This window comes from Hoplias malabaricus, chromosome 4 (assembly GCF_029633855.1).
Source record: "Hoplias malabaricus isolate fHopMal1 chromosome 4, fHopMal1.hap1, whole genome shotgun sequence".
NCBI lineage: Eukaryota > Metazoa > Chordata > Actinopteri > Characiformes > Erythrinidae > Hoplias > Hoplias malabaricus.
Window position 1 is genome coordinate 51,913,457 of NC_089803.1, and position 25,188 is coordinate 51,938,644.

At 37.8% G+C, this 25,188-nt stretch overlaps 1 protein-coding gene across 1 annotated transcript in view; it reads right to left on the minus strand.

Annotated features, from left to right (window-relative positions):
- sema3aa (sema domain, immunoglobulin domain (Ig), short basic domain, secreted, (semaphorin) 3Aa) overlaps positions 1 to 25,188 on the minus strand; it is a 66,903-nt gene that overhangs the window by 34,717 nt on the left and 6,998 nt on the right. Inside the window, exons 2-3 of the mRNA XM_066666986.1 lie at positions 7,500 to 7,660; positions 1,700 to 1,762 (exon numbers count right to left, since the gene is read on the minus strand). Coding sequence (XP_066523083.1) covers positions 1,700 to 1,762; positions 7,500 to 7,660 — 224 coding nt within the window. The remainder of the gene's footprint in view (positions 1 to 1,699; positions 1,763 to 7,499; positions 7,661 to 25,188) is intronic.

Sequence of the window (25,188 nt, forward strand, 5' to 3'; positions counted from 1 at the left end):
TGTGACTATTCCAGCGACCTGTACAATGTCAGAACAGAGCGGGTGTATTGATAGGGCAGCTGGAAAGCTGAACATGCCGCCTCTCAGCTTCATCCCTGAGCCAGATGGCAGAATGAAGAGATGAACGAGTGCAGAGGAGGGGAGTCCTAGGTAATGTCCTAATGCAACATTCTCACTCACTTACTCACTTGCTTATGAGCACATTTCAACAACTCCCTCTCCAGAACAAACACTTTCCCTGCATGCAATAGTCTTATTGTGGCCTGGGTGGGTTTGTGTTTTTGGGCAGCAGTGTATGTGTGTGTGTGCCTGTGTGTGTTTATTTATGTGTGTAAGTTAAATCAATCTGTGTGTGGAGGAATGCATGTAAGGACATTTTCTCATTAAGCAGATTATTAACAGGCTACGTGTGTGTGTGTGTGTGTGTGTGTGTGTGTGTGTGTGTTTGGGGGGGAGCAGGTGGTGTGTGTGTTATCTCTGATGATCCTGTTCCCCTTTGCCCCTCATCTAACTACAGAGAAGCCAACCATGAAATTAACATCAGATACTGCGTAATGCACAAATACATGTGTATGCACACACACACACACACAGCTTCATATATATATATATATATATATATATATATAAACAGAATGATAGCATGAGACATCATGCTATCTTCCTCTGTGAAACAGATAGGTAGATAGAGAGAAAGAGATGGAAAATGTAAGAGAGACTGAGAAAGAGATTAAAGAAAGTGATTGAGAGAGAGTGAAAGATGAGAATGAAAGGACAGTGAGAGTGTGCTAGTTTTCCCACTTAGATAAATAAAGCATCTCCGATCTAGGCTAGGCCTCAGAGTTCTGCTCTGCTGCCAGGCCTTACAATCTGAGTAAATAAAGGTCCAGCCGGAGCAAATGACCGCACAGACAGCAGAGAATGACAGCACTGACACCCGTTACTATGTGCACCCGGTCCTGTGTAAAAGCCTGTAACAGCTATCATTTGCAAAAATCAAGATACTGGACTCTAATCAGAGGACTCTGACCCTCTTTGTCTTAAAACCTAATGACAGAGTGGATTTTATTTTCTGCTTCCAGAACCTATTCACTTGTTCTCTTAGCAGTTATATGCAGACATTTCTGATTCATAATTCTTTACTATCAAATCAATTTCAGTTGACTAAATCCACACAGATATCTGTCATCTACACAAAGATGGATGAGAGTGCTGTAAACTTCTAAAAACTACAGAAGGTTATTTAAGTTCTGCTTGGAAATAAATTTTCTGCTGTTTCTGACCATTGACCATTAACTGTTTCTGACCATTCCACCAAGGGGTAGGGTTATTATTTGGCATATTTGACAATTTATCAAAGTTTGGATGGAATTTTCCCCACATATTGTCAAGCTTTTTTAACACAGCAAAAGTGGCTAGAGAAGACCTCTGTGGGTGGAGCATTAAAGGTCAGTTCCTGACTCACAATGACTTAATTTATGCACTGTATTAGTTTGATGATAGCTAATGAATAAAATACTAGAAGTTCAGATTACTGAATCACATGGTGCATAGGAGTTGATTTAACTAACTTGGCAAAACGTTTGTGTTATAGACCATCTGATCATTAATATGCACTTTATGCTGTGGTCTATGTTTAAAATGTATAGAATTAACTGGAAAAATGGTGTTAAGATTAATAACATGTTTAAACACTTACCACAAAGTCCTTTCCTGCCCACTTGCACTCATCCCTTTTTGAAGGTGTGGCAGGCCAGGCAATCTGTGGGGGAGAGAGAGAGAGAGAGAGAGAGAGAGAGAGAGAGAGAGAGAGAGAGAGAGAGAGAGAGAGAGAGAGAGAGAGTGTTAATGTGTGAAGGTCTAACACAAAGAACTGCAAATGACTGACTGCAGCTCCACATGAGGCAGACTGTAAAATAATTAAAGATCAGTATCTGCCGTCCTTCTGCTGCCGCCATCTGTGGCAAATAAAGGAAGAATGAACGAGACCGCCACTCATATTGGAAGAACGCACGCTCTTACAAACGCTCAAATGCTTGTGTCATGCAAAATGAAGCTAAATGTAATGTTCTGAAATATCCGATATAGGGTTTGTCCTCATGGAACATCATTACTTTCTGTAAATAAAGTGAACTAATTGTATATCAATATGGTACATTTTCAGATATAGAGATCACCAAATTGTTCAGACTGCAGCAGAGCAAATGCATCAACAGAATTCAGTCTGTTTGGCAGTACTTGTTACATGTTCAGATAGGTTTTAGTCATACGCTCTTAAAAATAAGTGTTCTACAAAGGGTTCTTTGAGTAATGCCATAGAAGAACCACTGTTGGTTCCATAAAAAATAATTCTTGCTAATACCTTAATCCGTAAAGTACATTTACATCAAGTGAAGATTCTTTAAGGATCTTCACACTCACACATCTATATTAAACCTGGTACTTTATGAAACCAAAAGCGATTCTTCTATGGCATTACTTAAATAACCATTTGTAGCACGTTTATCTTTTAAAAAAGTGTATTAAAAAATTCTGAACATTCAGTGAAAATGAATGCACATTTGCTCCATGCAGTTGTAGAGTTTTTCTTCCAGTGCATTCATAATAAAACGCCCATAGTTTAAATGGCCACCAATATATTCATTCATTCATTCATTATCTGTAACCACTTTTCCAATTCAGGGTTGCGGTGGGTCCGGAGCCTACCCAGAATCTCTGGGTGCAAGGCAGGAACACATCCTGGAGGGGGCGCCTGTCCTTCACAGGGCGACACACACTCACACATTCACACCTATGGACACTTTTGAGTCACTAATCCACATACCAAAGTGTGTTTTTGGACTGTGGGAGGAAACCAGAGCACCCGGCGGGACTTGAACCCACAGCCTCCAGGTCCCTCCAGTGCCACCGTGCCACCCCAATTCAGATGATGTATATAATGTATTGGGGTCCATGTAACGTTTATCAGTTCAATTTCCTGATCATTTGAGGCTAAATACAATATATACAACATATAAAATTGTTTTTTTTTTTATCATTACAATGCGCAGTAAAGGTGAAAATGAGAATATGGAACAAAGAGTTGTTTTTTAAGTTTCTGAAATTCTGATTTGAGGAGCAGGAATGGGAAATTTGAAAATTGGAAAAAGAAAGAAAATAATTTTTTTTCTCTTACTATACCAGATTTAAAAATGAAAAAAGTTTTATACCCATTTTCTATATTTGTATTTAGCGATCAGGAACTGATAATTGAACTGATAAACGTTACATGGACCTATTGGGGTGGGGCTTTATTGCAGGACGGAAAGGTGTGATTTAGATGTTCATCACACTGTGCCAACAAATATCTGTTTACACAGTCATATTATGGGGACTTGTTGTTACAAAAACAATGCCCCTATAACACAAATCATTGAATTTTAAGTTGAATATGTATTAAGGATTGGGTAAGGGTAGTGGTTTTTATGGTTAAGGTCCATGGACTGAGAGAAAATCTATGTAATGTCCCCTCAAAGCATGGAAACATGACTGTGTGTGTGTGTGTGTGTGTGTATGTGTGTGTAAAAGATAAAAGCACACTTAACCTTCTCCAGGTGAACTAATGGAATTGTAATTCAGACTGTCTGAAGCCCTCAGGACACAAAAGGAATGAACAACAGACAGAAAGAATGTGAGGAAATTAAAATAATGCAATCCAGACAGGTGAACAGCAGAGAGAGAGAGAGAGAGAGAGAGAGAGAGAGAGAGAGAGAGAGAGAGAGGGACAGAATGAAAGACTAACAGAAAGCAATGGGGTAGAGAGAGAAGGAGAAGCAGAAAAAAGTGAGAAAGAAGCAAGAGGGGTGAGAGAGAGAGAGAGAGAGAGAGAGAGAGAGAGAGAGAGAGAGAGAGAGAGAGAGAGAGAGAGAGATGGGAGGGGTGTATAGAGTCCAGAGAAAGCCAGAGGGACAGATAGAGGAGTGAGCCCAGAGAGGGAGAAAGCAGATCAGATCCGGCATTGAGAAACAGCACTGGGAGACGAAGGACAGATGGAGAAAGTGAAGGAGGCCGAGGAGAGAATTGGGATGTGATAAGAAGGAAATTAGAAGGAGATGGGCAGCAGCGATAACCCAGGGCTTGGGGTCGCTTCTCTTTCAGAAACACTATCACACCCAGACTTCCTCTCAGAGGAAAACAAGCCTCCTAAGATCCCCCCTACATTCTTCTCTCAAACTCTTCCGAGTTCCTCGTTCAAACCTTATACAAATGAATCAGGAAACTAACAGTGTCATCTAACACTGAAGTGTTTTATTTCTGTGGTCACCTCATGTTGATACATATACCCAGGAGTTCATTATAAAGGTCTTTTTTAATGAAGTTAATTTGCCTCTAGTGACTGACCAATCAATTGTGGTCATAAACAAATACATTTTTTATGGTCCTCACAAATATAGGGGGCCATTTTGAACATGCCTCAGGTTGTCTATGACGGAAGCACATTGGGGCAAGCCCTCCTGGAACCCCTGGAGAAATATCCGAAATCTCTGAAACTACAAGAAAGGAGTCAGGAGAGGTGTCAGGTTTGTTTTTTCACTTTCTTGAAATTGCCCAAAAGATAAACAGGACTTTTACAGAACAAAACCTTACATGATTGGACTGTGATACTCAGAGGTGGGACTGGACCAAAACTTAAAGCTGATTGGACTGTGATACTCAGAGGTGGGACAAATTGTCTGGCAGAGCTTGGTTAATAATACAAAGCCATGGGTTAATACTGTGGTAGAATGAACCCCATCACCCTAACGAGTGATCCATTCATGACACATTGTTTTCTTAAATTAAAGTACAATATTGAATTTTGCTGTGAATTCTGGACGTCCTACATTTTCACAACAGGTTCCTGTAAAAAGTAAATATCCAAGAATTTTCTGAAATCTCCAGAGTTAGGAATAAGAAAGATTATGACATAATAAATGTTTCAAATAAAATATAAAAGATGTCACCCAAAAACTATGTAACCCACTTCAAGTGTAATAGCTTTAAGAATAAATAAAAGGTAGATTTTAACCATGAAATAGATTAATACGTGCCAGTTTCTGTCTACATATGAGTTGTTTTATAGTTATACACTGCCAGAAATGACTATAAAATATAGGTTTCAGTGTAAATTTCTCTGCCATTTTTGAGAGCAAGCCCACTAGCTTTCAGCAGTGTGTATAGAGCAGTGTGAAGGGCCTGATGTAGGTAGGTAGACAATTCATCATCCAGTTAATTTATTTGGACAAATCAAAATGCTTGGGCAGGTTTTTTGCAGTCCTGTGGCCACCACAGACAAAATATTAATTAATTCATTCACTCATCCTCTGTAACTGCTTATCCAGTTCAGGGTCGCGGTGGGTCCAGAGCCTATCCGGAATCACACTCTGGAGGGGGTGCCAGTCCTTCACAGGGTTACACACACTAACACATTCAAACCTACGGACACTTTTGAGTCACCAATCCACCTACCAGTGTGCGTTTTTGGTCTGTGGGGGGAAACCGGAGCACCCGGAGGAAACCCACACAGACACGGGAGAACAGACCAAAGTCCTCAAAACAGTCACCCAGAGCGGGGCTTAAACCCACATTCTCCAAGTCTCTGGAGCTGTGTGACTGCGACACTACCTGATGCACCACCGTGCCACCACAAAATATATAACAAACAATAAAAATGATCTATTCATTATATTATTTCATTATTATATATTAATTCATAAATTTATGTTTTTACAACTGTTTATTTATAACTGTAAATCTCTGAAAAAACTTCTGGGAATAAAGGGTTAACATACAGCAAATGACAAGTGAGGAGCAAGTTGTCTGTTTTAGAGATATGAGGTTTTCGTACCACACTGACAATATACACTTAAGTGATTTGCTACAGTGAAATGACAGACTTGTGTTTGAAGGCCCATATTGCCTTCTACAAAGGCGTGGACAGCTGCCAGTTTGGTGGTGTAGTTCAACCCTTTGGAAATAGTGACTATGCCCTCACACGCCCAAACGGAATATACACACAAAGCCTTTACATGACTGTTGAGGAAAGAATGCATTCCACCGAAATAAAACAAAACAAAACAACAATATAATTAAACACAATGGAGGTTACAGAATGACAAATGGCATTTGCTTGAATACAATACATTTGCTGAATCATTGATTTCCAGTTGCTTTACCCCCATTCCCCAACACCATATATCAGCTTGTGTGTCGTGAATTACCTCTGTCTATGTTTTTTGAAATTATTTTTCATTCACAGGTCACTGAAGCAAGCAGAGGAAAGAAGTAAATTTCAAGCTTTGAAATATCAAAATTATTTTACTGTGTTATAGTTATGGATTTCATAGAAAGACAGAAGGAAAATATATTTCCATTATATCGTCTTGTTAGACCATTGCTTGAAACGAATGAATATATGTTGAAAATATTGAGACTATACTAAATAGTAAACTAAACGTACACAGACCCCACATGAGCACTTTGTAGTTCTACAATTACAGACCGAAGTCCATCTGTTACTTTCTATACATTGTTTGCCCCCTTTCACCCTGTTCTTCTATGGTCAGGACCACCACAGAGCAGGTATGATTTGGGTGGTGGATCATTCTCAAAACTGCACTGACACTGACAAAGTGGTGGTGTGTTATTGCATGTTGTGCTGGTGCTAGTGGATCAGACACAGCAAGGCTGCTGGATTTTTTAAACCCTTCGGTGTCACTGCTGGACTGAGAATATTCCACGAGTCAAAAATATCCAGCTGACAAGGTCCTCTGTTCACTGATGAAGGACTCAGGGACGACCAATACAAACTGTGCAGCAACATATAAACTACAGGAGTTGTAGTTTAAACTACAGTGCTTGTAGATCTGACTTGACATCTACAAGGTGGACCAACAAGGTAGGTGTGTCTAATAGCGTAGACAGGGAGTGGACACAGTGTTTAAAAACCCCAGCAACACTGCTGTGTCTGATCCACTTGTACCAGCACAACACACACTAACACACCATCATTGCAACAGTGTAACTGAAGCAAGAAAAGAGAATGATCCACCACCAATCATACCTGCTCTGTGGTGGTCCTGGGAGTCTAGGGAGAAAGGAGAAAAATAAAGTATACAGAGAAACAAATGGACTACAGTCTGTAATTATAGAACTACAAAGTGCTCCTGTATGGTCAGTGGAGCTGAGAGAATGGACAGTGAGTGTAAAAACAAGGAGGTGGTGAAAATGTTTACATTGTATTTACATTACATTAAATATAAAATTTGTACCATGAAATGTAGTCTTGCAGCAATATATCAGTTATTGTAATTGTAATTATTGTAATATATATATATATATATATATATATATATATATATATATATATATATATATATATATATATATATATCAGTTATTGTAATTGTAATTATTGTAATATATATATATATATATATATATATATATATATATTTATCTTGTGTGTGAGTGTTTATTACCTGTTTGACATCTCTGTTGATGTTGACCAGATCAAAAGAGAATACATGATCTTCTGCTCCTACTATTAACCGTCCCCTCTCTTCATCCATTAGAAATGAGTCATAACCTGAACTGTTCGCCAGCCCAATGAATGTCACCAAATTACTGGACTCCAGCATCTCTGAGTGAGAGAGAGAAAGAGAGAGAGAGAGAGAGAGAGAGAGAGAGAGAGAAAGACCATGAGTGAGGCTGCTTAACACTGGGGTGCTAAAAGCTATTGCTGTTGTTTTTGAACTAAATAAAGTGACAAATCACCTTCACAGTGACATTATTACAAGTGACATGCATTATGTATCCCTTCCATTTTCCTAGCGGGCTTCCACCAGCCATTGTCTTCCTTGATGTCTCCACCAGGGGAGCTATTAGCATGCATGTTGTTTCATGTGCATCATTTAAAGTGATGAAACAAGCAAGAAACCACGTGAGGAAGAGAACACAAGCAGTTCATGCTTAGGTTAAAGATGGCATATATATATTAATAAAAATAATAATATATATTACTTATGTGCTTGACAGAAAATATCAAGCCAAAATCTCTAGTCAAAGTTGGGTGGCAGAGCAAGTCGTGCCACTTCCACACTGCTCCAGGCTCTAGAGGTTGCATGTTCAGTCCCAGCATTGGGTGACTGTCTGTGAGAAATCTGGTGTGTTCTCTCTGTTTCTGTAAGGATTTTTTCTGGAATACATGTCGGTTTCTGTACCAAGGTACAAGTGTCCATACCTGTGAGTGAGTAAATGTGTGAGTGTGTGATGCCCTCTGATGGACTGGTGCCCTGTCCTGTGCATGCTCCTATCTTATGCCCAGTGATTTCAGGTGGGAAATGGATCCACTGGGACCCAGAACAGAATGATCTTAAAATTCTACAGATAATGAATGAAGAAAAGATTAAAGGAACAGGTTCAGAGTCCAAATCTCTTTTAATGCAAATTACTCATTTATGTGGGATATATAAACACAAAAACAGCCTTAAAAGGGCTCATTCATTCATTGTCTGTAACCTCTATTTAAGTTCAGGGTCATGGTGGTTCTGGAACCTAGTCCTTCAAAGTCCTTTGCAGGGCAATACACACTCAAACATTCATTCACGCACACACACTCCTAGGGATACCTTTGAGTAGCTAGTCCACCTACCAACATGTGTTTTTGACCAGGGAGGAAACACACCAACTCCTTACAGTCACCCAGAGAGTGACTTGAACCCACAACCCCAAAGCCTCAGCTGATATAATTGCTTCCTTAGGATTTTGACATAAGACAAATTGACGGTCAGAATTTGCCCAATTGAGATTGTCTTTGGAACAGGTTTCACAGTAGAAAGGCTCAGCCATGAACCAACTGCTTGTTTCACTCATGATACAGTTTATAGCACATAAAAGTACCACAGAGATATGTTCAGCTAAAAAGCTTGATTTTTACTGGAGAGAGTCTTTAAAGCTTTTTCAGATATCACCCAATCTTAGTGAAAATCTGTTGTTTTGTTCTTAGTGGATATGTTTAATTTGTAAACAATTTGACTGGTCTGGCATATTTTTTAAAGGAAAAAATAAGCAAATCTTCAAGGCCAGGAGCAAGACAATAAGGAATATCAACCCGTGACACTTCTACATTTCCAGCCATATGACTGGAAAAAAAATTACAAAGAAATAAAAACAAAAACAAAAAAACAGCCAAACAAAAACATTTAGGTCACCTTCTTGAAATGTCACAACGTCCATTTACATGTTGTAGGATAAACAGACACAGCAGAGCTCTCATAATGTCTAAGCAGGTGTTTAATCATTTACATAAAATAAAGGCTTGACTGGGCATTATGCATCTGCTTAGAACTTAGCAAAGCATAGGCATGGACTTTGGAACACACGCTGATGCTTTATTCACACAGACTGTCTTGGCCCTGAAACACATACTGTCAATGTTTAATCACCTTAAAAACATTGGCATGTCTAGAGCAGTTGTCAAGGGGATTGGTGCATCTTGAAGCACAACATGCAAAATGATTGTGTCTATTAGAAAATAAGTTTAAAATCATAGCTATAGTCATACATCACATTAATAACTTTATTGTAGTCTTAGCCTTGAATAAACCTTCAGCACAAAGCTATAGGTTTTACTTATTAGATGCAATGTTAATGTTATTTTTATTTAATTAAATTAATTAAACAACAAAATGGCACTAATGACTTAAAACATGCAGTTTGGTCCTTTCAAGAGTATTTTCATTCACAACAAAAGTGTTCAAGCATTTGACTGTTGTGCTGCTTTTAAAAGTGGTGCATAATTCAAATAATACAAAGTGCAGATAAATAAAATTCAGATACAAATACTTGTCTGTGACTTAGCTCCATAGGTGTAGCTCACGTAGAGAATTATATAGAATATAGCAGTTCTATCTAGGAATGATGACCTAAGAACCAATCAGTTACAAGCCTCAGTTGGCTGAATTCTTGATCCACAGTGAAATTTCTGTGGGAGCCGCAGCCACACACTGCCTAGAGACACATTGAAAGCTACTAAATGGAACCACTTCATTGTTATGAATGTCACATTTGCATGTGATTTTTCAAGCACATAGTAAAATGGAAAGAATGCGTTGCTACAGACTTTGCATAAACATAAATATATTGTTATTTGCAAAAAGTGCAAAAAGGTGTAAAGAGCCACTTTTACTTGATGAAGTTAACTGTATCTGTTTAAATCTGTACATGCACAAATGAGTATTATAAACATACAAGGCATATATCAACATATACATTATCAATTTTTGCAAGAGACAATAAACCGTATAATGCACATTGGTTTTCTGAACATTTATGATTTTTATGCTCAGAAGCACCTAGGTTTTTAATGTGGAACAGTATACTTGAAAATTGTTTTTTTTTTCCATTCTTTGAATTTCCACAGTAAGTCAAGTTGTTTCAGTTTGTAGCACTTTGGAACTGTGGCCAATTTAGAGCCTGTTCAACCTTTAGTAATCTGAAACTGCAAAAATAAGTAAACATTAAGCACCCATCAAGCAGGAATAAAGCAATGCCTATGAATGAATCTATTTTCATCATTGTCAATATTTGGAGGTTTGTTCACTGTCTAAGCACTTCCAGATGCTGTTTCAGAGAGAGAGGGGGAAAGCCCAGCACACTGAGCTGAGATCCTTTGTTTTTATGTATTTATTTATTTGTTCTTTAAACCATTAACTGACACTAGGGCTTTGTAAAGACATAAGACTGGTTTCTGGACCACAAGCAGATTCGAGAGCTAGCAAATGGTGAGGAAATGTCGTGATTCAATGAAACCAGACCCCAAGTGATCTCTTTATGTCGAAAAATAAAAGGGGACATGTTATGAAAAATCACATGTTCACAGCTCATTCCAACCAACAAACTGTGAAACAAGGTAACCCAGTGGGTTTTCCTTGCTTTGTCTAAGTCAGTAAACATGGGATAAGATGAGCCATTCTGATTTTTTGCTGCTCCTTACATAGAGTGTAGGAACTCTACAGTTGGTATTATACCGTCATCTCTGGGTGAGATGTGTGTGTTTCATTCTCATTCTCAAACCAGCCATTCTGAACAGAGCTGTATTACATCACCTTAGTGATGTTTTGACCAAAACATGTCATTAAGATCCTAGAGAACTGTGTTAACTTGTGCATGGGTGTAATTTCCTCTAGAGTGATGTTTCTACTTTCAGTACCTATGTTAATATGGTACAGTGGCATTTTTTAGCTCAAATCTAATCAGCCATTATACATTTTCCACAAGTTAACACGGCTGAGATGATCATCTGTCTCCCCACCTCCATCACTGACATTTACAACTCATGCTGCATTGTGAATGATCACACACTTGCACACTCCTCACACGCACTCCTGGAAAATGATACCAAAGCATTCAAGCCCTCACATCCAGACTGTACAACATCCTCTACCCTGCAAGCCATCAGAGTCCTCAACAACCAGTGACTTAACTGAACAAAACAAACACACGCCACACACCCTACCCCTGTGGGACATTGGACATTGGATGTTTACATCTCTGCTCCTCCCCAAGTATAGAATTATATCATACTGAACTCTACCTCACTTACATCAACCACAATGTGGACAGTGACTGGTCAACTGCACTAAGGTCTCCTGCATTAAGGTCTCCCTTCCTTAATATTTATAGTTCGTTGTTAAGTGTTGTTGCATATGCTTGCACTCGTGCACGTTAGTGATGTGTGAGCTGTCCTATGTAGCGCCTTGGTCTTGAAAGAATGTTGTTTTGTCTCACTGTGTACTGTGCACCCTAGCTGAAATGACTTGTAGTTGAATCCACTTGATTTTACTTGAGAACTTGACCCTGCTAAAGCTCTTGGTGATAAAATCTGATTTAAACTATTCTCACAGCAATATAATTGTATATAGTTGCTGTCCAAGTAAAAATCCATAATCTCCAATATAGTAACTTTACAGCAGAAGGAAAAAAAATCTTTCTTAACTTTCCATAACATTCAGTGTAAATAGATTTATGTTGGTACATTTGTCATGCCATTTATACACAATGTGAAGGACAGCTAGTGTGTTAAAGTGATGTAGTAAATTAAAAATGGACAAAAAATGAAATGTTTTTTTATTGGACAGGGATGATATATAAACACCTTGTTTTAAAAAGACAACAGGTGTCTACAAACATCTGAACGCAGGGTGTAGATGGTAAAGGACAGAGGGGAAATATGAATATGGAGTGGCATCATTTTAAATGAAGTAAAGCAATGCAAGGCGTGTTTATTTATACACCACAGTTCATACCCAAAGTGCATTTATTGCTCATTATAGAAATGAAAGGGAAAGGAACATTAGAGTTGAAGGAGAACCAGGAAGGAAAAACAAAGAAAGATTGAAGGAGAAAAAAAGCAAAACAAGCTATGTAATCACTGCCAGACTGTGCACCTCTGAGCTCTCGACAGGTAAAGCCAGCGTATCTGCATTGTTTGGAAATACGCTACAGCCGATTGGAAATGAATCATAATGAGCGGTGACATGTAGAAACTAGTCTCTTAAGCTCTATTTGATGTGCTGCTGTAGTAGCCATCTGCATATGATTCTGTGAAGATTCTGGACATCTGTGCACTTGGAGGAAGGGAAGGAGTGAAAAAGAGAGAGAGAGAGAGCATCTATCACTGCATATTAAATGCTCCCATGAGAACTGAGGGACAATAATGAGTGCATCACTCCACAGAGACTATAATCTATAGCAGCATTTCCGCTGCTTCTGCCTTTCGAGTGTCGTTCTGACTCCTGCACACGGCTGTAATCAATAATCATGTACACTCACCTCACACAGGAATCAGAACAAGGGAGCAAGTGGTAAAGTAAACGAAAAATGCACTTGCGGTGAAGATAAAAGTGTGAACATGCATGGGTTTAATAATATAACATCCATCATCATATTTTTAACACAGGGAACCCAAGGCTATTTTGGTAAGTTGCAGTTAAATTGACAGAGTGTTAACATGAGACAGGCCATCTGTTTTGATTTTCAGATCCAGACTACTCAGATTTGTCAATATTTTATATACAAATTGTAATAATGTTAAATATATGTATACATGAATACATTTTAGACATGTTAATACTTGACAGAGATATTATATTAAGATACAATATGAAACATGATCGCTCTCAGCCATATTTATTTAATCATACTTTTACTGAATGTCTTTAAGTTGATTACAGTTAAATGATAATTTAATTATAAATACTGTTAGCTTGGGGTCTGTTTCCAAATATGAGCCCAACTGGACATGACCCAGGTCTCATGATTAAAAATGACATTTTGCTCTGGATAAAATGACCTAAATATATATTACATCCTGCTGATTGCTCACGTCTGTATGTTAACCCTTTCATGACTTATGATTTCTAGGCAAACTGCCCACAAATGGCAGGTATCAGTTTCCTAAAACAAAACCCTCCCTTGAAAAGGGAAGCCATGAAGCTGCTTTGTCTTGCAATTTAGATGAGAAGTAAGACAACGAATATCTGTATTAGAGATCTTCAAATAAAAACAGTGCCACTGCTCCAGAGCTCCATGTTAAAGGGCTTTATAACTCTTTAACAAATGCTTGGCTTAAGCTCATTTGCAGTGGCCCATTTCATTGGCAATGCTCTTCTAAGGAGATTATGCAAGCTGTAGGAGCACAACTGAGCCCAGTGTCAGAAATTGGTACAACTTAGTGTTGTTAAAAGAATAAATTAGAAGAATTATTTACAAGCTTTGGATATATATTGCATGTCAGAGCTTATTGAAGCATGTATTTACAATGAGACCTTAGATGACTTGCTTTCACATGTTTTTTTATGTTAAAGAATTATTTTCCAAACATAGGATATTGTGTAAAATCCAATAAACAGGAATTTGACTATGTGTTAATACTCTTATTGTTATTTAAATGACAAAAATACAAATAACATATTTTCAAAACTGAACATCTTGCATTTGGTAAATATAAACACATTTATAATTTGATACCCGCAACACACTCCAAATTTTTTGGAACAGAGGAATGGTTAACACTGTGTTACTTTGACTTTCCTTTTAATTACACTGTTTCATTACTTGGGAACTGAGGATACTAATTGTTTTGCAAGAGTAATTTTGCCTAAGGCTCTTTTTTGCATTATTTGGTATTGTCTTTTTTCGTATTCATGATGTGCCATAGGAGACAGGTAACGGCTGCAGGCAGACATCAAGCACATGCACTCTGTCACCAATGCTGTGGACACTGAGGGACACATACCATGAGAGATGTAGGCTTTGTCACTTCTTGTGGAAAACTGTCTGGATGATCTTTTTAGTCTGTGGCGTGGATAACTCTATACCTGTTTTTCATTAAAAAACTTGAACTCATCTGGCCAAGACATCTGAGATAAATTGTGACCCAGAGAACTCTGCAGCGTTTCTGTATAGAATTGTTTTATAGGTTTCAGCTTGTGTAATAGAGTTTCAGGTTGCATTTCTGGAGCAGTGGGCTGTGTTATATTAACACGTTATCATGATAAAACAGAGAAAATAATATGCAATGCCATAGCTCCTGGCCTTTTAGGGCTACGTGAGCATTAGTACAAAAGCCTCAAACCCTCAAAACCCCCCAAATGTGACCACCAAAAACTTTATTTCCTCACTCCCAAGGAAAACCAGGCACCCATGATGCATTGCACCTGACTTCTCTGATGATAATGAATTTCAAATAAATCTTCAAGGGTTTGCAGAGCTTTGGAGCGGCCGTGAATTGGCAATGGCTAATGAATGAGCAAACACCCCCCCAAAACATCCACAGAATGAAACAAGTTCAAATGTTTTCTGAACAAACAGATTACCAGTAATCTCCCAATTTAAACTCACCCCAGTGTTCACATCGAAAGAGCTGATGAAAGACAGTGAAAGGGCGTATGGGTTGTTTAATAGGCCTGTCATCAGAGAGTGATAGGTTACATCAGCCTTTAATCAGAACAGCCAGTAAGCAAACTCATCCACAGAAACGTTAAATAACCTTCGATATCTTTGTAAGTGTTAGCAGACAAATCAAAGCAGACAAGAATTTATAAACAATTATATGAAGAATTGGATCTAAAGAGATTAAATTGAGCTACAGTGTGTGGTATTCACAGAACAACTCTCAGAACAACAGAACTAAACTACACTTGTGTTTGGTACCCCTCGTTTTATTGGAATACCATCACTTAAAGGATATTCAGTATCTCTAATTAGGAAATGTATTAGGTGTGCAAATAAAGCATTTCTATTTTTATTTATTTATATGTTTTTTGGTGTAAAATATAATTGTAATTCAAAAAAAAAATTCTCTCGCTCTTTTGTCATTTGGTAACTATTGTGTAGTATTAAATATGACATTTATCATTTTATTCAACCAAAAATAACCTAAAAAAAGCAGAAAATGGTTTCAGTAGAGGCCTGTTTCATCGATGCATTCATTATTTGTTTTCAAGGGAAAAATGCTGCAAAAGCTTGTGCATGGGTTTGTTCTGTTCGCGGGGATAATATTGTATCCAAAAGTACATGTGACTTTTAGCAGCAAAGGAAGCAGCAAGAGTTGGCATGCCAAATAACCTAGAAAAATGTACTACTTAATTAAGGAATTTATTCATAACTGAAAATCTAAAGTTTTTATCTGTAAATTACATAATGTTTCACGGTCTTCATAATTATGCCCTAATGAAATTAATTTGTGTTGTAGAAAAATACAACATGCTACACATACATCATAGTTGATTACGTCTGTAAGGGAACGGCAGGTGGTAGTGTTTTTTTGTCAGGGTGGGAACACAATCCCCCAGTTTTTTGAGAACTCTGTGTAAAGAAAGCCCAGTTTCTGTTGCTTACGGGACGTAAGCAAAGGCTAGAGACAGATGCGAGCAATTTGGATTTTATTATAAAAAGGGCAAAGCAAAATCGAGAAAAGCAAGCAGAGACAAAGCCCAAGAAATACTTTGAAGCCAGAAGGACTAAATCCAGAGGCAAAAATAGAGAAAAAACTAAACGAGAATTCAGTACACGTGAAGACAAAATAGAAAAAACACTCGGCTGAAGGAAAACGTGGCCATTCTTTGCATCGTTACAGCCCTAAAACAAGGTTTAACACAGTGCTGCCCTTCCTTCACCTACTGCTACATTAATGTACTAGCGCTGTGCTGTATTCACCTGTAGCTCATTAAAGCACATAGCTCAAATTAAATTGACCTCTTCTCATTTTTTATATATTTCAAAATGCTTGTTGCCCATCAATTTTTTATGTTCTCATAAATGAATAAAAGTGTTTAAAACATTCAGTTTTTAGCCTAGTTATTTCCATGATTCTCTCTATAATTTTTAGTAATTATTTTAAATAATTGTGTGTTAAACACATTTCATGTAAATAAAAAACAACAAAAACATACAAAAATTCAAGCAAGTTTGCCTTAAGACCCGGGAACAGAGGAAGAACCAGGGGTGCACATGTTTCTGTGGTAAAAACCATAGGTGGTACTTGGAGGTTTTTGTTTGATAATGGGTGGTACTTGGTCTAAAAAGTTTGAGAACCTCTGGTTTAGACAGTTTAAATATGGTGATTTTAATGTTACATATATATTTTTTCTTTTTATTTTAAACATATAAAATCATAATTGCCATGTATAATATTATGCATCATTTACCATAAAATGACAAGAGTGGGAGAATGTTTGAATTTTGAATTACAATTTTACTTTACATAAAAACACTTAAAAACATGTACACCTAATAATTGTACTGCATTCTACAGTAGTTATTAATTTTTCAAGTTTTATTGACTCCATACTCCATTGCTCATGGGTCCAGGCTTTTTATTTTATTTTTTCTGCAAGTGTACATACCTTTGTACAAATATAAAAATTGGACTCTGCCAAAACGTCAAGATACAACTAGACCTTAAACATTCTGCCTTGGAAAGGGGATTTATATTGTTGGAAATTTGAGAAGCACAGCTCCTGTTTCATACATCCTTTCCATAATGTGGAAGTATGGTTCCTCACACTCATCACTTTCAGTAAAGGTTATTTAGGAATCCTTAAATAGTTATTCTATAGCAGTTGTCACCAACTAATTATTTGCTTCTAAAGTACACATGGTTGTGAATACTGAGTAGGAGTTGGGACCTGCAGAAAAACAGCTCTCCTGAACGAGCATTGGTGACCACAATGTTTTTTTTTTTTTAAGAAATTCTCAACACAAGTCAAGCTGTCAAATATATTTGATATATTTCTGTGCCTTCATTTGAGGAATTCTTTTGTCAGCTCTATTACCCACGGTTGTTAGTTTGGTATTCCTGGTCAAATACATTTTGTACAGTGTGTTTATGTGAATAAGTGAAGGTTTTTTGTAAGTCTAGGTGTATAAACCCTGTAGATACCAATACTGTGATTAGAAGCAGTCACAGATGCAGTTGTTACTTGTTGCGTTGTTTCCAGCACCTTTTCTTTACACCATATTTTCTCTGCCATACTGGTGTTAAATGTGTCAGAGCTGTGGAAGCTGTAGTTTTCTCTGAGTGAAGTTTGCAGAAAGAGAGAGAGTATGAACGTGTGTGTGGATGACTCTGGATGTAAGCATAACCCTAATGTAGTTACCCTCTTAAAACTGAACGTGCCATATTAGGTTCTGGAAGAATGTCAACAAACAACCTCTTGTCTAAATAAATGTGTGATGGTTAAGAACCTTTCTAAAGTTCAAAACATTGCCACAGAATGGAAAGGTTCTCTGCTAATAATTGTTTTACCTTGGAACTCTACAACTATGCCAAGAACCATTCTAATCTTGGATACACTATTCAGAACTAAAGGGGTATATATTGCCCAGGGCTTAAAATATCTTTTTGCATAAACCTTTATGTAGTAAAATATATTTATAGTATTCATATTCTCTCTTATGCTGTTAGGATCTGCCTTGTCTGGCATATGACTTAAAATAACTCCCTTGTATTGTTTTCTATATAATGACTAAGTAATAAGCATGTAATTAGGCTGAGAAATTATAAGCTGGGGGTTGTTAAAGTTCTTCACACATTCTCATTAACATAAATGAAAAAAAACTTCAACATTTATAAAAGTATATAGACATTCCTTATTATTTATGAGTTAGGCTACTTTAAAGAGCACATATTGTAGACACAGATGCTCCGTTGTGTATATATGGCTTGGGTAATATTCAAGAAAAAGATGAGATAAAATGGGAAGCTCATGGAACAATTGCAGAGTATTAAATAGGATGTCTACGATTGTGGGGAAATGCTGTTTAGCATCTTTTAAGTTTGAATGTTATGTTTGAGGGGAAAAAATGTTTTTTTATGTGGCTGAAGTTTAATTTGTCTAAGTTTTTATTCACTCTTTGAATTCCTACAGAAACTCAATTGTTTAGTTTAGTAGCACTTTTGCAGTAATGCATTTAGCTGCCTCTTGAATTTGGAGACCTATCTACCCACATTTTTCCCACATTTGGAGCAGAAATAGAGCAATATCCTCCTTGCTGTTTGTCTAAAAAGGTCCAGATGCCTTTTTTTTTTTGCCATGAGCAGGGTAAGAGTTCCTAGCAGAGAGAAGAGCTAGAACATTTTGAGGAAACATCCTCAGAATTTTATAAAAAGTGTTTTTTGTCTTTAATTGTGAACAATGTCTTTAAATCCTTCTGTGTGTATGTGGAGCAAAGGAGCTGTGTTTTCTGGAATGTTTGAGGACCATTCAGTACCTCTGGGATGTGTTGCAGTGGTGTTTGTGAACCTTAACTAAACCTCATCATCTGGCTTCACTAATGATCTCATGTCTGAAAGCCATCAAAGTCCCGCAGAAATATTTCAACATCTAGTTTAAATAATTCCCAGAAGCTGGTACTGCAGCAAATGGGCATAAACTACCTATTAATAATCTTGGCTAATGTGTTAATGTGTTGAATAAGCCATCAAAAACACATCTTGCGTTTGTCAAGTCCAGCACACCAGACCAAAATGAGCAAAACAGGTGTGAACCTGTGTAAGCACGGCCCTGAAGACTGTTGTATTTTATTCTCAATTAATCAAAACAGCCCCTTTCCACTTTTATGTGTTAGGGCTCCTGTGTGTCTACTCCAGGCCATGTACTAAGGCTGGAAAAAAAATAAAAAGAATAGAAATGTAAAGGAGTGTTTGACATGGTTTTGGGTGCTACCTGTTTATTTAAGCCTGAACAACGGCCCACTTCAGACCACGTGTCTCTGTCTGACACAGTTTTGGACCCCATCTCCCCCTGCTTCCTCTATCCCACACTGTAGAGAGTGTGTTGCGGTTTTGTTCAGTCCTGCCACGCCAGCAGATCACCACACTCCAGGTGCTGGAGGCTGCCAGCCTTTTGGAAACTTGGAGCTTTCTTCAGCACACTGTTTGGAATGTTTTTCTAAGCCTTAAGAAGAATGGTGTAAGTCTCTGGGATAAAGAGCTGATGTGATCATGCTCCTTTGGCAACTGGTTCAGTATACTGTGGACTCTCATTGTGGATTCCTCCATGTGATTGCCGTCCTTTAGGGAATGTTTCAGTTTATCACTAAATCTCATTATTGCAAATGCACTCTTAAAAACAAAGGTGTTAGGACATGTTTTTTTGAGCCATGCCATAGAAGAACCACTTGTAGTTCCATTCAGAACCATTTGTGCTAATATGTTTAAACGGCTAAATGACCTTAAGACAGAGTGGTGAGTTTTTAAAATCTTTAAAAGCTACTTCACACTTGCACATCTCTTAAAGAAATTATTCTATGGCATCTCTCAAAGAACCCTTTGTAGCAGCTTTATTTTTAAGAGTGTTAAAAATGAAAAATGATTACAAATATTAGTCCATTTTTATTGAAAATTGCAATTGCTGTAATGAACATTGCAAATATATGTAATTAGTAGTTATGTTATGATCAGTAAATGTGGTCCTGTCCACTCATGGGTCTGTTGTCTACCTATAGTAGAATTACAGAGACACTGATATAATCTCCTGGGGGATAAGGTTAGACAAGAGACAGTTCTGCTGTTTCAAACCTGTTGGAGTTAAAGGGTTAAGTTTAGACTTCTGATTAGTGATGTGCTTAAAGTTAAGTTCATGGTCATGTTTGGGTTAGGTTGAGGTTAGGGGCAGAGTTAAGGTTGATTTCTGGAAATGGTCTTTTACTGAACAATATATAAAATCAAACTGATAACAGGCTCTTTGCATAATTGATAATTCAATCTGAAATTGTATATTAAATGAACTCAATTGTGATACTTTTGCAAATGTATCATATGCAATGATGCATTTTAAAATCTCAGATATCTCGGATGTTGCAACAGGTCATATCGCTGTCACACAGCTCCAGGGTCTTGAGGTTGTGGCTTCAAATCCCAGCTCAGTCTGTGTGGAGTTGGAGGTGTGTTCTTCCAATGTTTGTGTAGGTGACCTCTGGGTGTTTTGGTTTTTTGTGAATATGTGAGTAAATGTGTGATTGAGTGAATGTCTGTGAGTGACTGATGCCCTGTCTAGGGTGTGTTTCTGTCTTGAACACAATGATTCTGGGTGGACTCTGGACCACTGGGATCCTGAACTGGATAAAGTGGTAACAGAATATGAATATGAACACTCTGGTGCATAATCTCAAATTTCATAGAGAAATAATTGTGTAATTTTGGTATAATTCCAAATATTTTATGATGACAGTTTGTTTGCTTGTTTTTTTAAAAACTATTTTGTCAAAAATTGTTCTTTTCTTTTCACACTCATTCTCAAGCTCTGAATGCTGAAGCTGTAGTTTTGCCTCGTTCCAAATTTTTTCCTCTCTCTCTCTCTGGCTCATGCATGTATTTAGCTTGCATGCAGATTTGCGTCAGTTGCCTCAGTAACGAAGCTGGTTGCTGGCCTATGAGAGCGCACGCTCTGCTGAGCGTGCTTTTGACGGACAACTCGTGACAGGCAGCTGAGGGAATGTGGACACCCGCCAGGTCATTCTACGTCTAGTGACACCAACAGGAAACAGGATCAGTGGCAGATAGACGGCTGCTCACTTGTCGGAACCAGAAGGCGCCTTTTCCATGAATAGCAGTGATTTATGGCTCAGCTTAGTGACTCCAGTCAATGGTGCAATCAATGAGGAGACCCCATGTCTTTTTGCTAGGAAATAAATAACTGAACAACTGAAGTTTTCAATGGGATCATGGCAGCTTTGAACCAGCAGAATGTTTGCATATGTTTGTGGATAATATACATTAAAAGGCCAAGAATGGTTTGTGTGTACTTACTCTTTCTGGCATTCCTTCTGAAATGAAGGTATTAATAATGGCACTTTCCCACTGCATGGAACCTACATGGCTCTACTCAACTTGGCTTGGCTCTTTTGCTTTTCCACTGGCCAAATCTGGTACCTGGTCCCTGGAACCGGGTAAGTTTTCAGTCCCGGCTCGCTCCAGGTTCCAAATGTACCAAGTAGGTACTAAATGGGGATGTGTAAACCCTGCAGAGTGCTGATTGGCCAAAGAAACATGTCTATAACCATGAAATGCAGAGCTCATTCAAATCCAGCACAATCTTGTCACTTCTAAAATCTCTTAATTTACAGCTGCTTTCACATTTATTTTTATCGGCCTCACAATGGCAGCTCATAACTTTACATCGTGGGGTTTTAAAGAGTTTTATATGTTCCTTGGGCCGAAGAAAATTTCCAGTGAAAGCCGAATGTGCAACTATTTAAACTGATCTGTGAGAAGTGGGTAGCGGAGCCGTGTTCAGTCCAAAAACTAAAACAGCACATGAATACACAATGAGTAAACAGCGCCTAACTATACTGGTGTGGTTTTCAAAGCCAGCAATTCCTTTTTAATGATGGGATTTTGTGACGCCACTTGCTCCATTTCGCCGTTGTGCTAGTGCAAAACCGACAAACTTTAAGTGTGCTGAGTCGTGTCGAGTCGAGTAGAGCCAGACCAATGCAGTGGAAAAGCACCATAAGTTTTTGATGCTGTCTAATTAAAAGCAGGTATTTTTGTGGATTTTTGTTTACTAGATATCACACTTTTATCAATGGAAAAACTTGCACTTGACCAATATGGCGGCTTTCAAGATGGAGGCCATATTCCTGACATAGCCTAAAAGATAGTCCCCGTTACCCATTATTTGCGGGGTATTCAGATAAAACGGAGTCTTGGAACATTTGACTCACCCTGAACACAGCAGCTGTCCTTCACACTGTGTAAAAATTTCATGATGAATGAACCAATATAAATGCTCCAAAATTACTTGGAATTAAAGCTTTTTACATTGACTTCTGTTTAAATGTTGGAATGTTTTTTCCATCTCCTGTAAAGTTACTACTGTGAGAGATAAATATTTTCAATTGGACAGCAATGATACGCTCTTTGAGGAATGGTTATATTCACTCAGAATCTGAATCACCAGAATCTGATGGCATTCAGGCATGAGAATAATAGTCAGAGTAAGTATTCATTTGATTAGATTTTTGGGTCAGAAATGCCAGTCCAGCTCATTCAAAATATATTTGATACAGCTCCAGATTACATTACTCCACAGCCTCCTGCTTGGGGGTTTCTTACACTTTAAGGCCATACTTGGTATTGACCATGATGACCTTAGCCCCATGTGCAGGTACTCCACGGCATCCTCTTTCATTTCAGGCTTTTCTGTGGAGGCTTAACCTGCTTTGTGTGCACAGTTGAATGTCTGCGTCCACATAAGGCTGCACTTTAACAGGCTGAATTTACTCATTATAAGTCTGAAAAGGATTCGGAATATAGGGCATATGGTTTTTGGAAGTCAAACTAACTGATAAAGTTGATCTGACTTTGTCAGCACTGTAAACAGTAAGTGAGGCCATGCCACTTTTAGGGACGTGCCACAGTAATTCCCAGCAATGCAGCTGGATTTGTAGAGACAATAAACGTTGAAGAAAAGGTTCTTCACTTTCACACCTCATTTCCAAATATGGCTAAAGAACTGGGCTTTGAAAGGTTCTTCAGGGAATCAAAACATTTGATTTTTATGGATCCACAATGTTGCTCTGAGAATAAACAAATAGGATATGAAATGAAATGAATGAACTTTTAATACAATCCAAATCCATTTTTATGTCCTCAGGTATGCAACAGCCAAAAAAAGGTGTTTGTTTATGAGATGTGTGAGTGTAAAAAACCTTTTAAAAGTTTAAAAACCAATCACTGATGAAGAAGAGTTTGTGTGGGTGATCATTTATACAAATTGAACTTCAAAATCTCTGACCAAATTGAACATGAAAAGCATAAGATTGGAAATGATATTGACCCAGAAGCCAACTTCTATAAAAAATATAGTTAATGATTGTGAATATTACACAGAACAACAGTTCTGCGTTAATGTAAAAATGGTTCTCTATCAATAATACATTTTAACAGCAGAAGCCTCTACAGAAACTTCACCAAAATGAAGGATTATTTGAATACATTTAACAAGCCGCTGTATCTGTGACTTGGCTTGAGAATGCAAAAGCTTATGATGTAGAACTGGAAGGATATAACATGTTCACGATCAACAGGATCCATAGAATAGGAGGAGGAGTTGCTTTGTATGTAGACAGAGCCTTAAGATGTAACAAATCTATGTCCAATACTGTAGAAAACATTTTGGAATGCTTAATTATGGAAATTGACAAACATCATTATCAACAGTGCATATAGAACTTTGGGAACCTGTATAGATATATTCAATGATAAATTAGCTGCTGTTTTTGACAGTTTGAATGACAGAATGATACAAATTGAATGTGGTGATGTTAATATTGATTTTCTAAATCCAAAGAGACATAAAAAACCAACAGATATTATTAATACAATGTACAACAACAGCTTTTTTCTGTGACTATAAAACCAACCAAGCAGCTGAAACTACAACATTAATAGACGACATATTTCCAAGCAAAATTGATAGTACTATAGTTGCTGGACTACTTTTAAGTGATATAAGTGACAACCAGCCAGTTTTTGCAACTTTTAAGAATTGAAGATAGATCAAAGGGTTATAAACTGGTATGACACAGGACAACAGAAGCGATATCACTGCCCTAAAGGTGGACCTAAGGAAGTAAAACTGGAGTGAGGGCTTATGAGGCATTTTTTGTCCACATTGATTTACCTCAAGGGTAAATATTTAGTAGTCAGGGAGCATAATTATATCATATTCTATGTTAATTGTAGAGTTGTGTTGAAATCATATGCCCCATTTCATCTCCAGGACGTTCTGTTATTTCTATAACGAAAGCTTATAAATGTTTGCCTCTCCTTTTGGAGAAGAAAATGTAATCTACCTTTATCCACTCTTTAGACTGCTGTAAAGTGGGAGTGGGCCAAATTGCCTTCCATAACCATTGATTCATCAAGAGGTATTAAATTAGCAGATGACTACAAAGCTATGGCCATGTACTTTAATTCGGTCATTGCAACCTCTGGTATGATCAGCCATATCATTACAACACTTCTGACCTAAAATGTGCTTTACTCAGCAGAGTCACCTTTCTTTTACAGTCCACTTGCCCCAAACTCTGACCTGTGGTTTGTGAGACCAGTGGGATGTTTTTCTTCACTGGCATCAATCCAAAGAATTTTTTTTTATTTTTTATTTCTTTTTTGAGACTTTCCTTGCCTGTTACTGCACCACATTCTGGCACAGTGTGAGGGAAGAGTGTGTGGAAGTGTTTAATTACTCCTGAATGTGCTCTGGATCTGCCAGGCAAACCACAGAGTCTGTTTCAAGCAGCCCTACAGCCACAGACAAAACCCTGCTCTCCACTCGTACTGTCCTAGATTATACACCCACTCCCAGAGAGAGAGAGAGAGAGTAAAATATGGAGAAGGACAGAGCAGCTTGTGTGAGCACAGAATTGGACATTGCTAGCATCACTCTCAGATCGTCGGATGCTACAGGGAGAAAGTCTGTGGTGGAACATGTGGTTTTGACTAGAGCGCTGTTAGAGAAAAATGAAGGACAGACCCTAGGGTTTCTCATAGTTACACAGGGAGACGTCCCAGTTTTGTATTTTGCTTTTTTTTCTTTCTTTGAACATACTTGGAGATACAGAGACACACACCGCAACACATCCACACGAAATCCA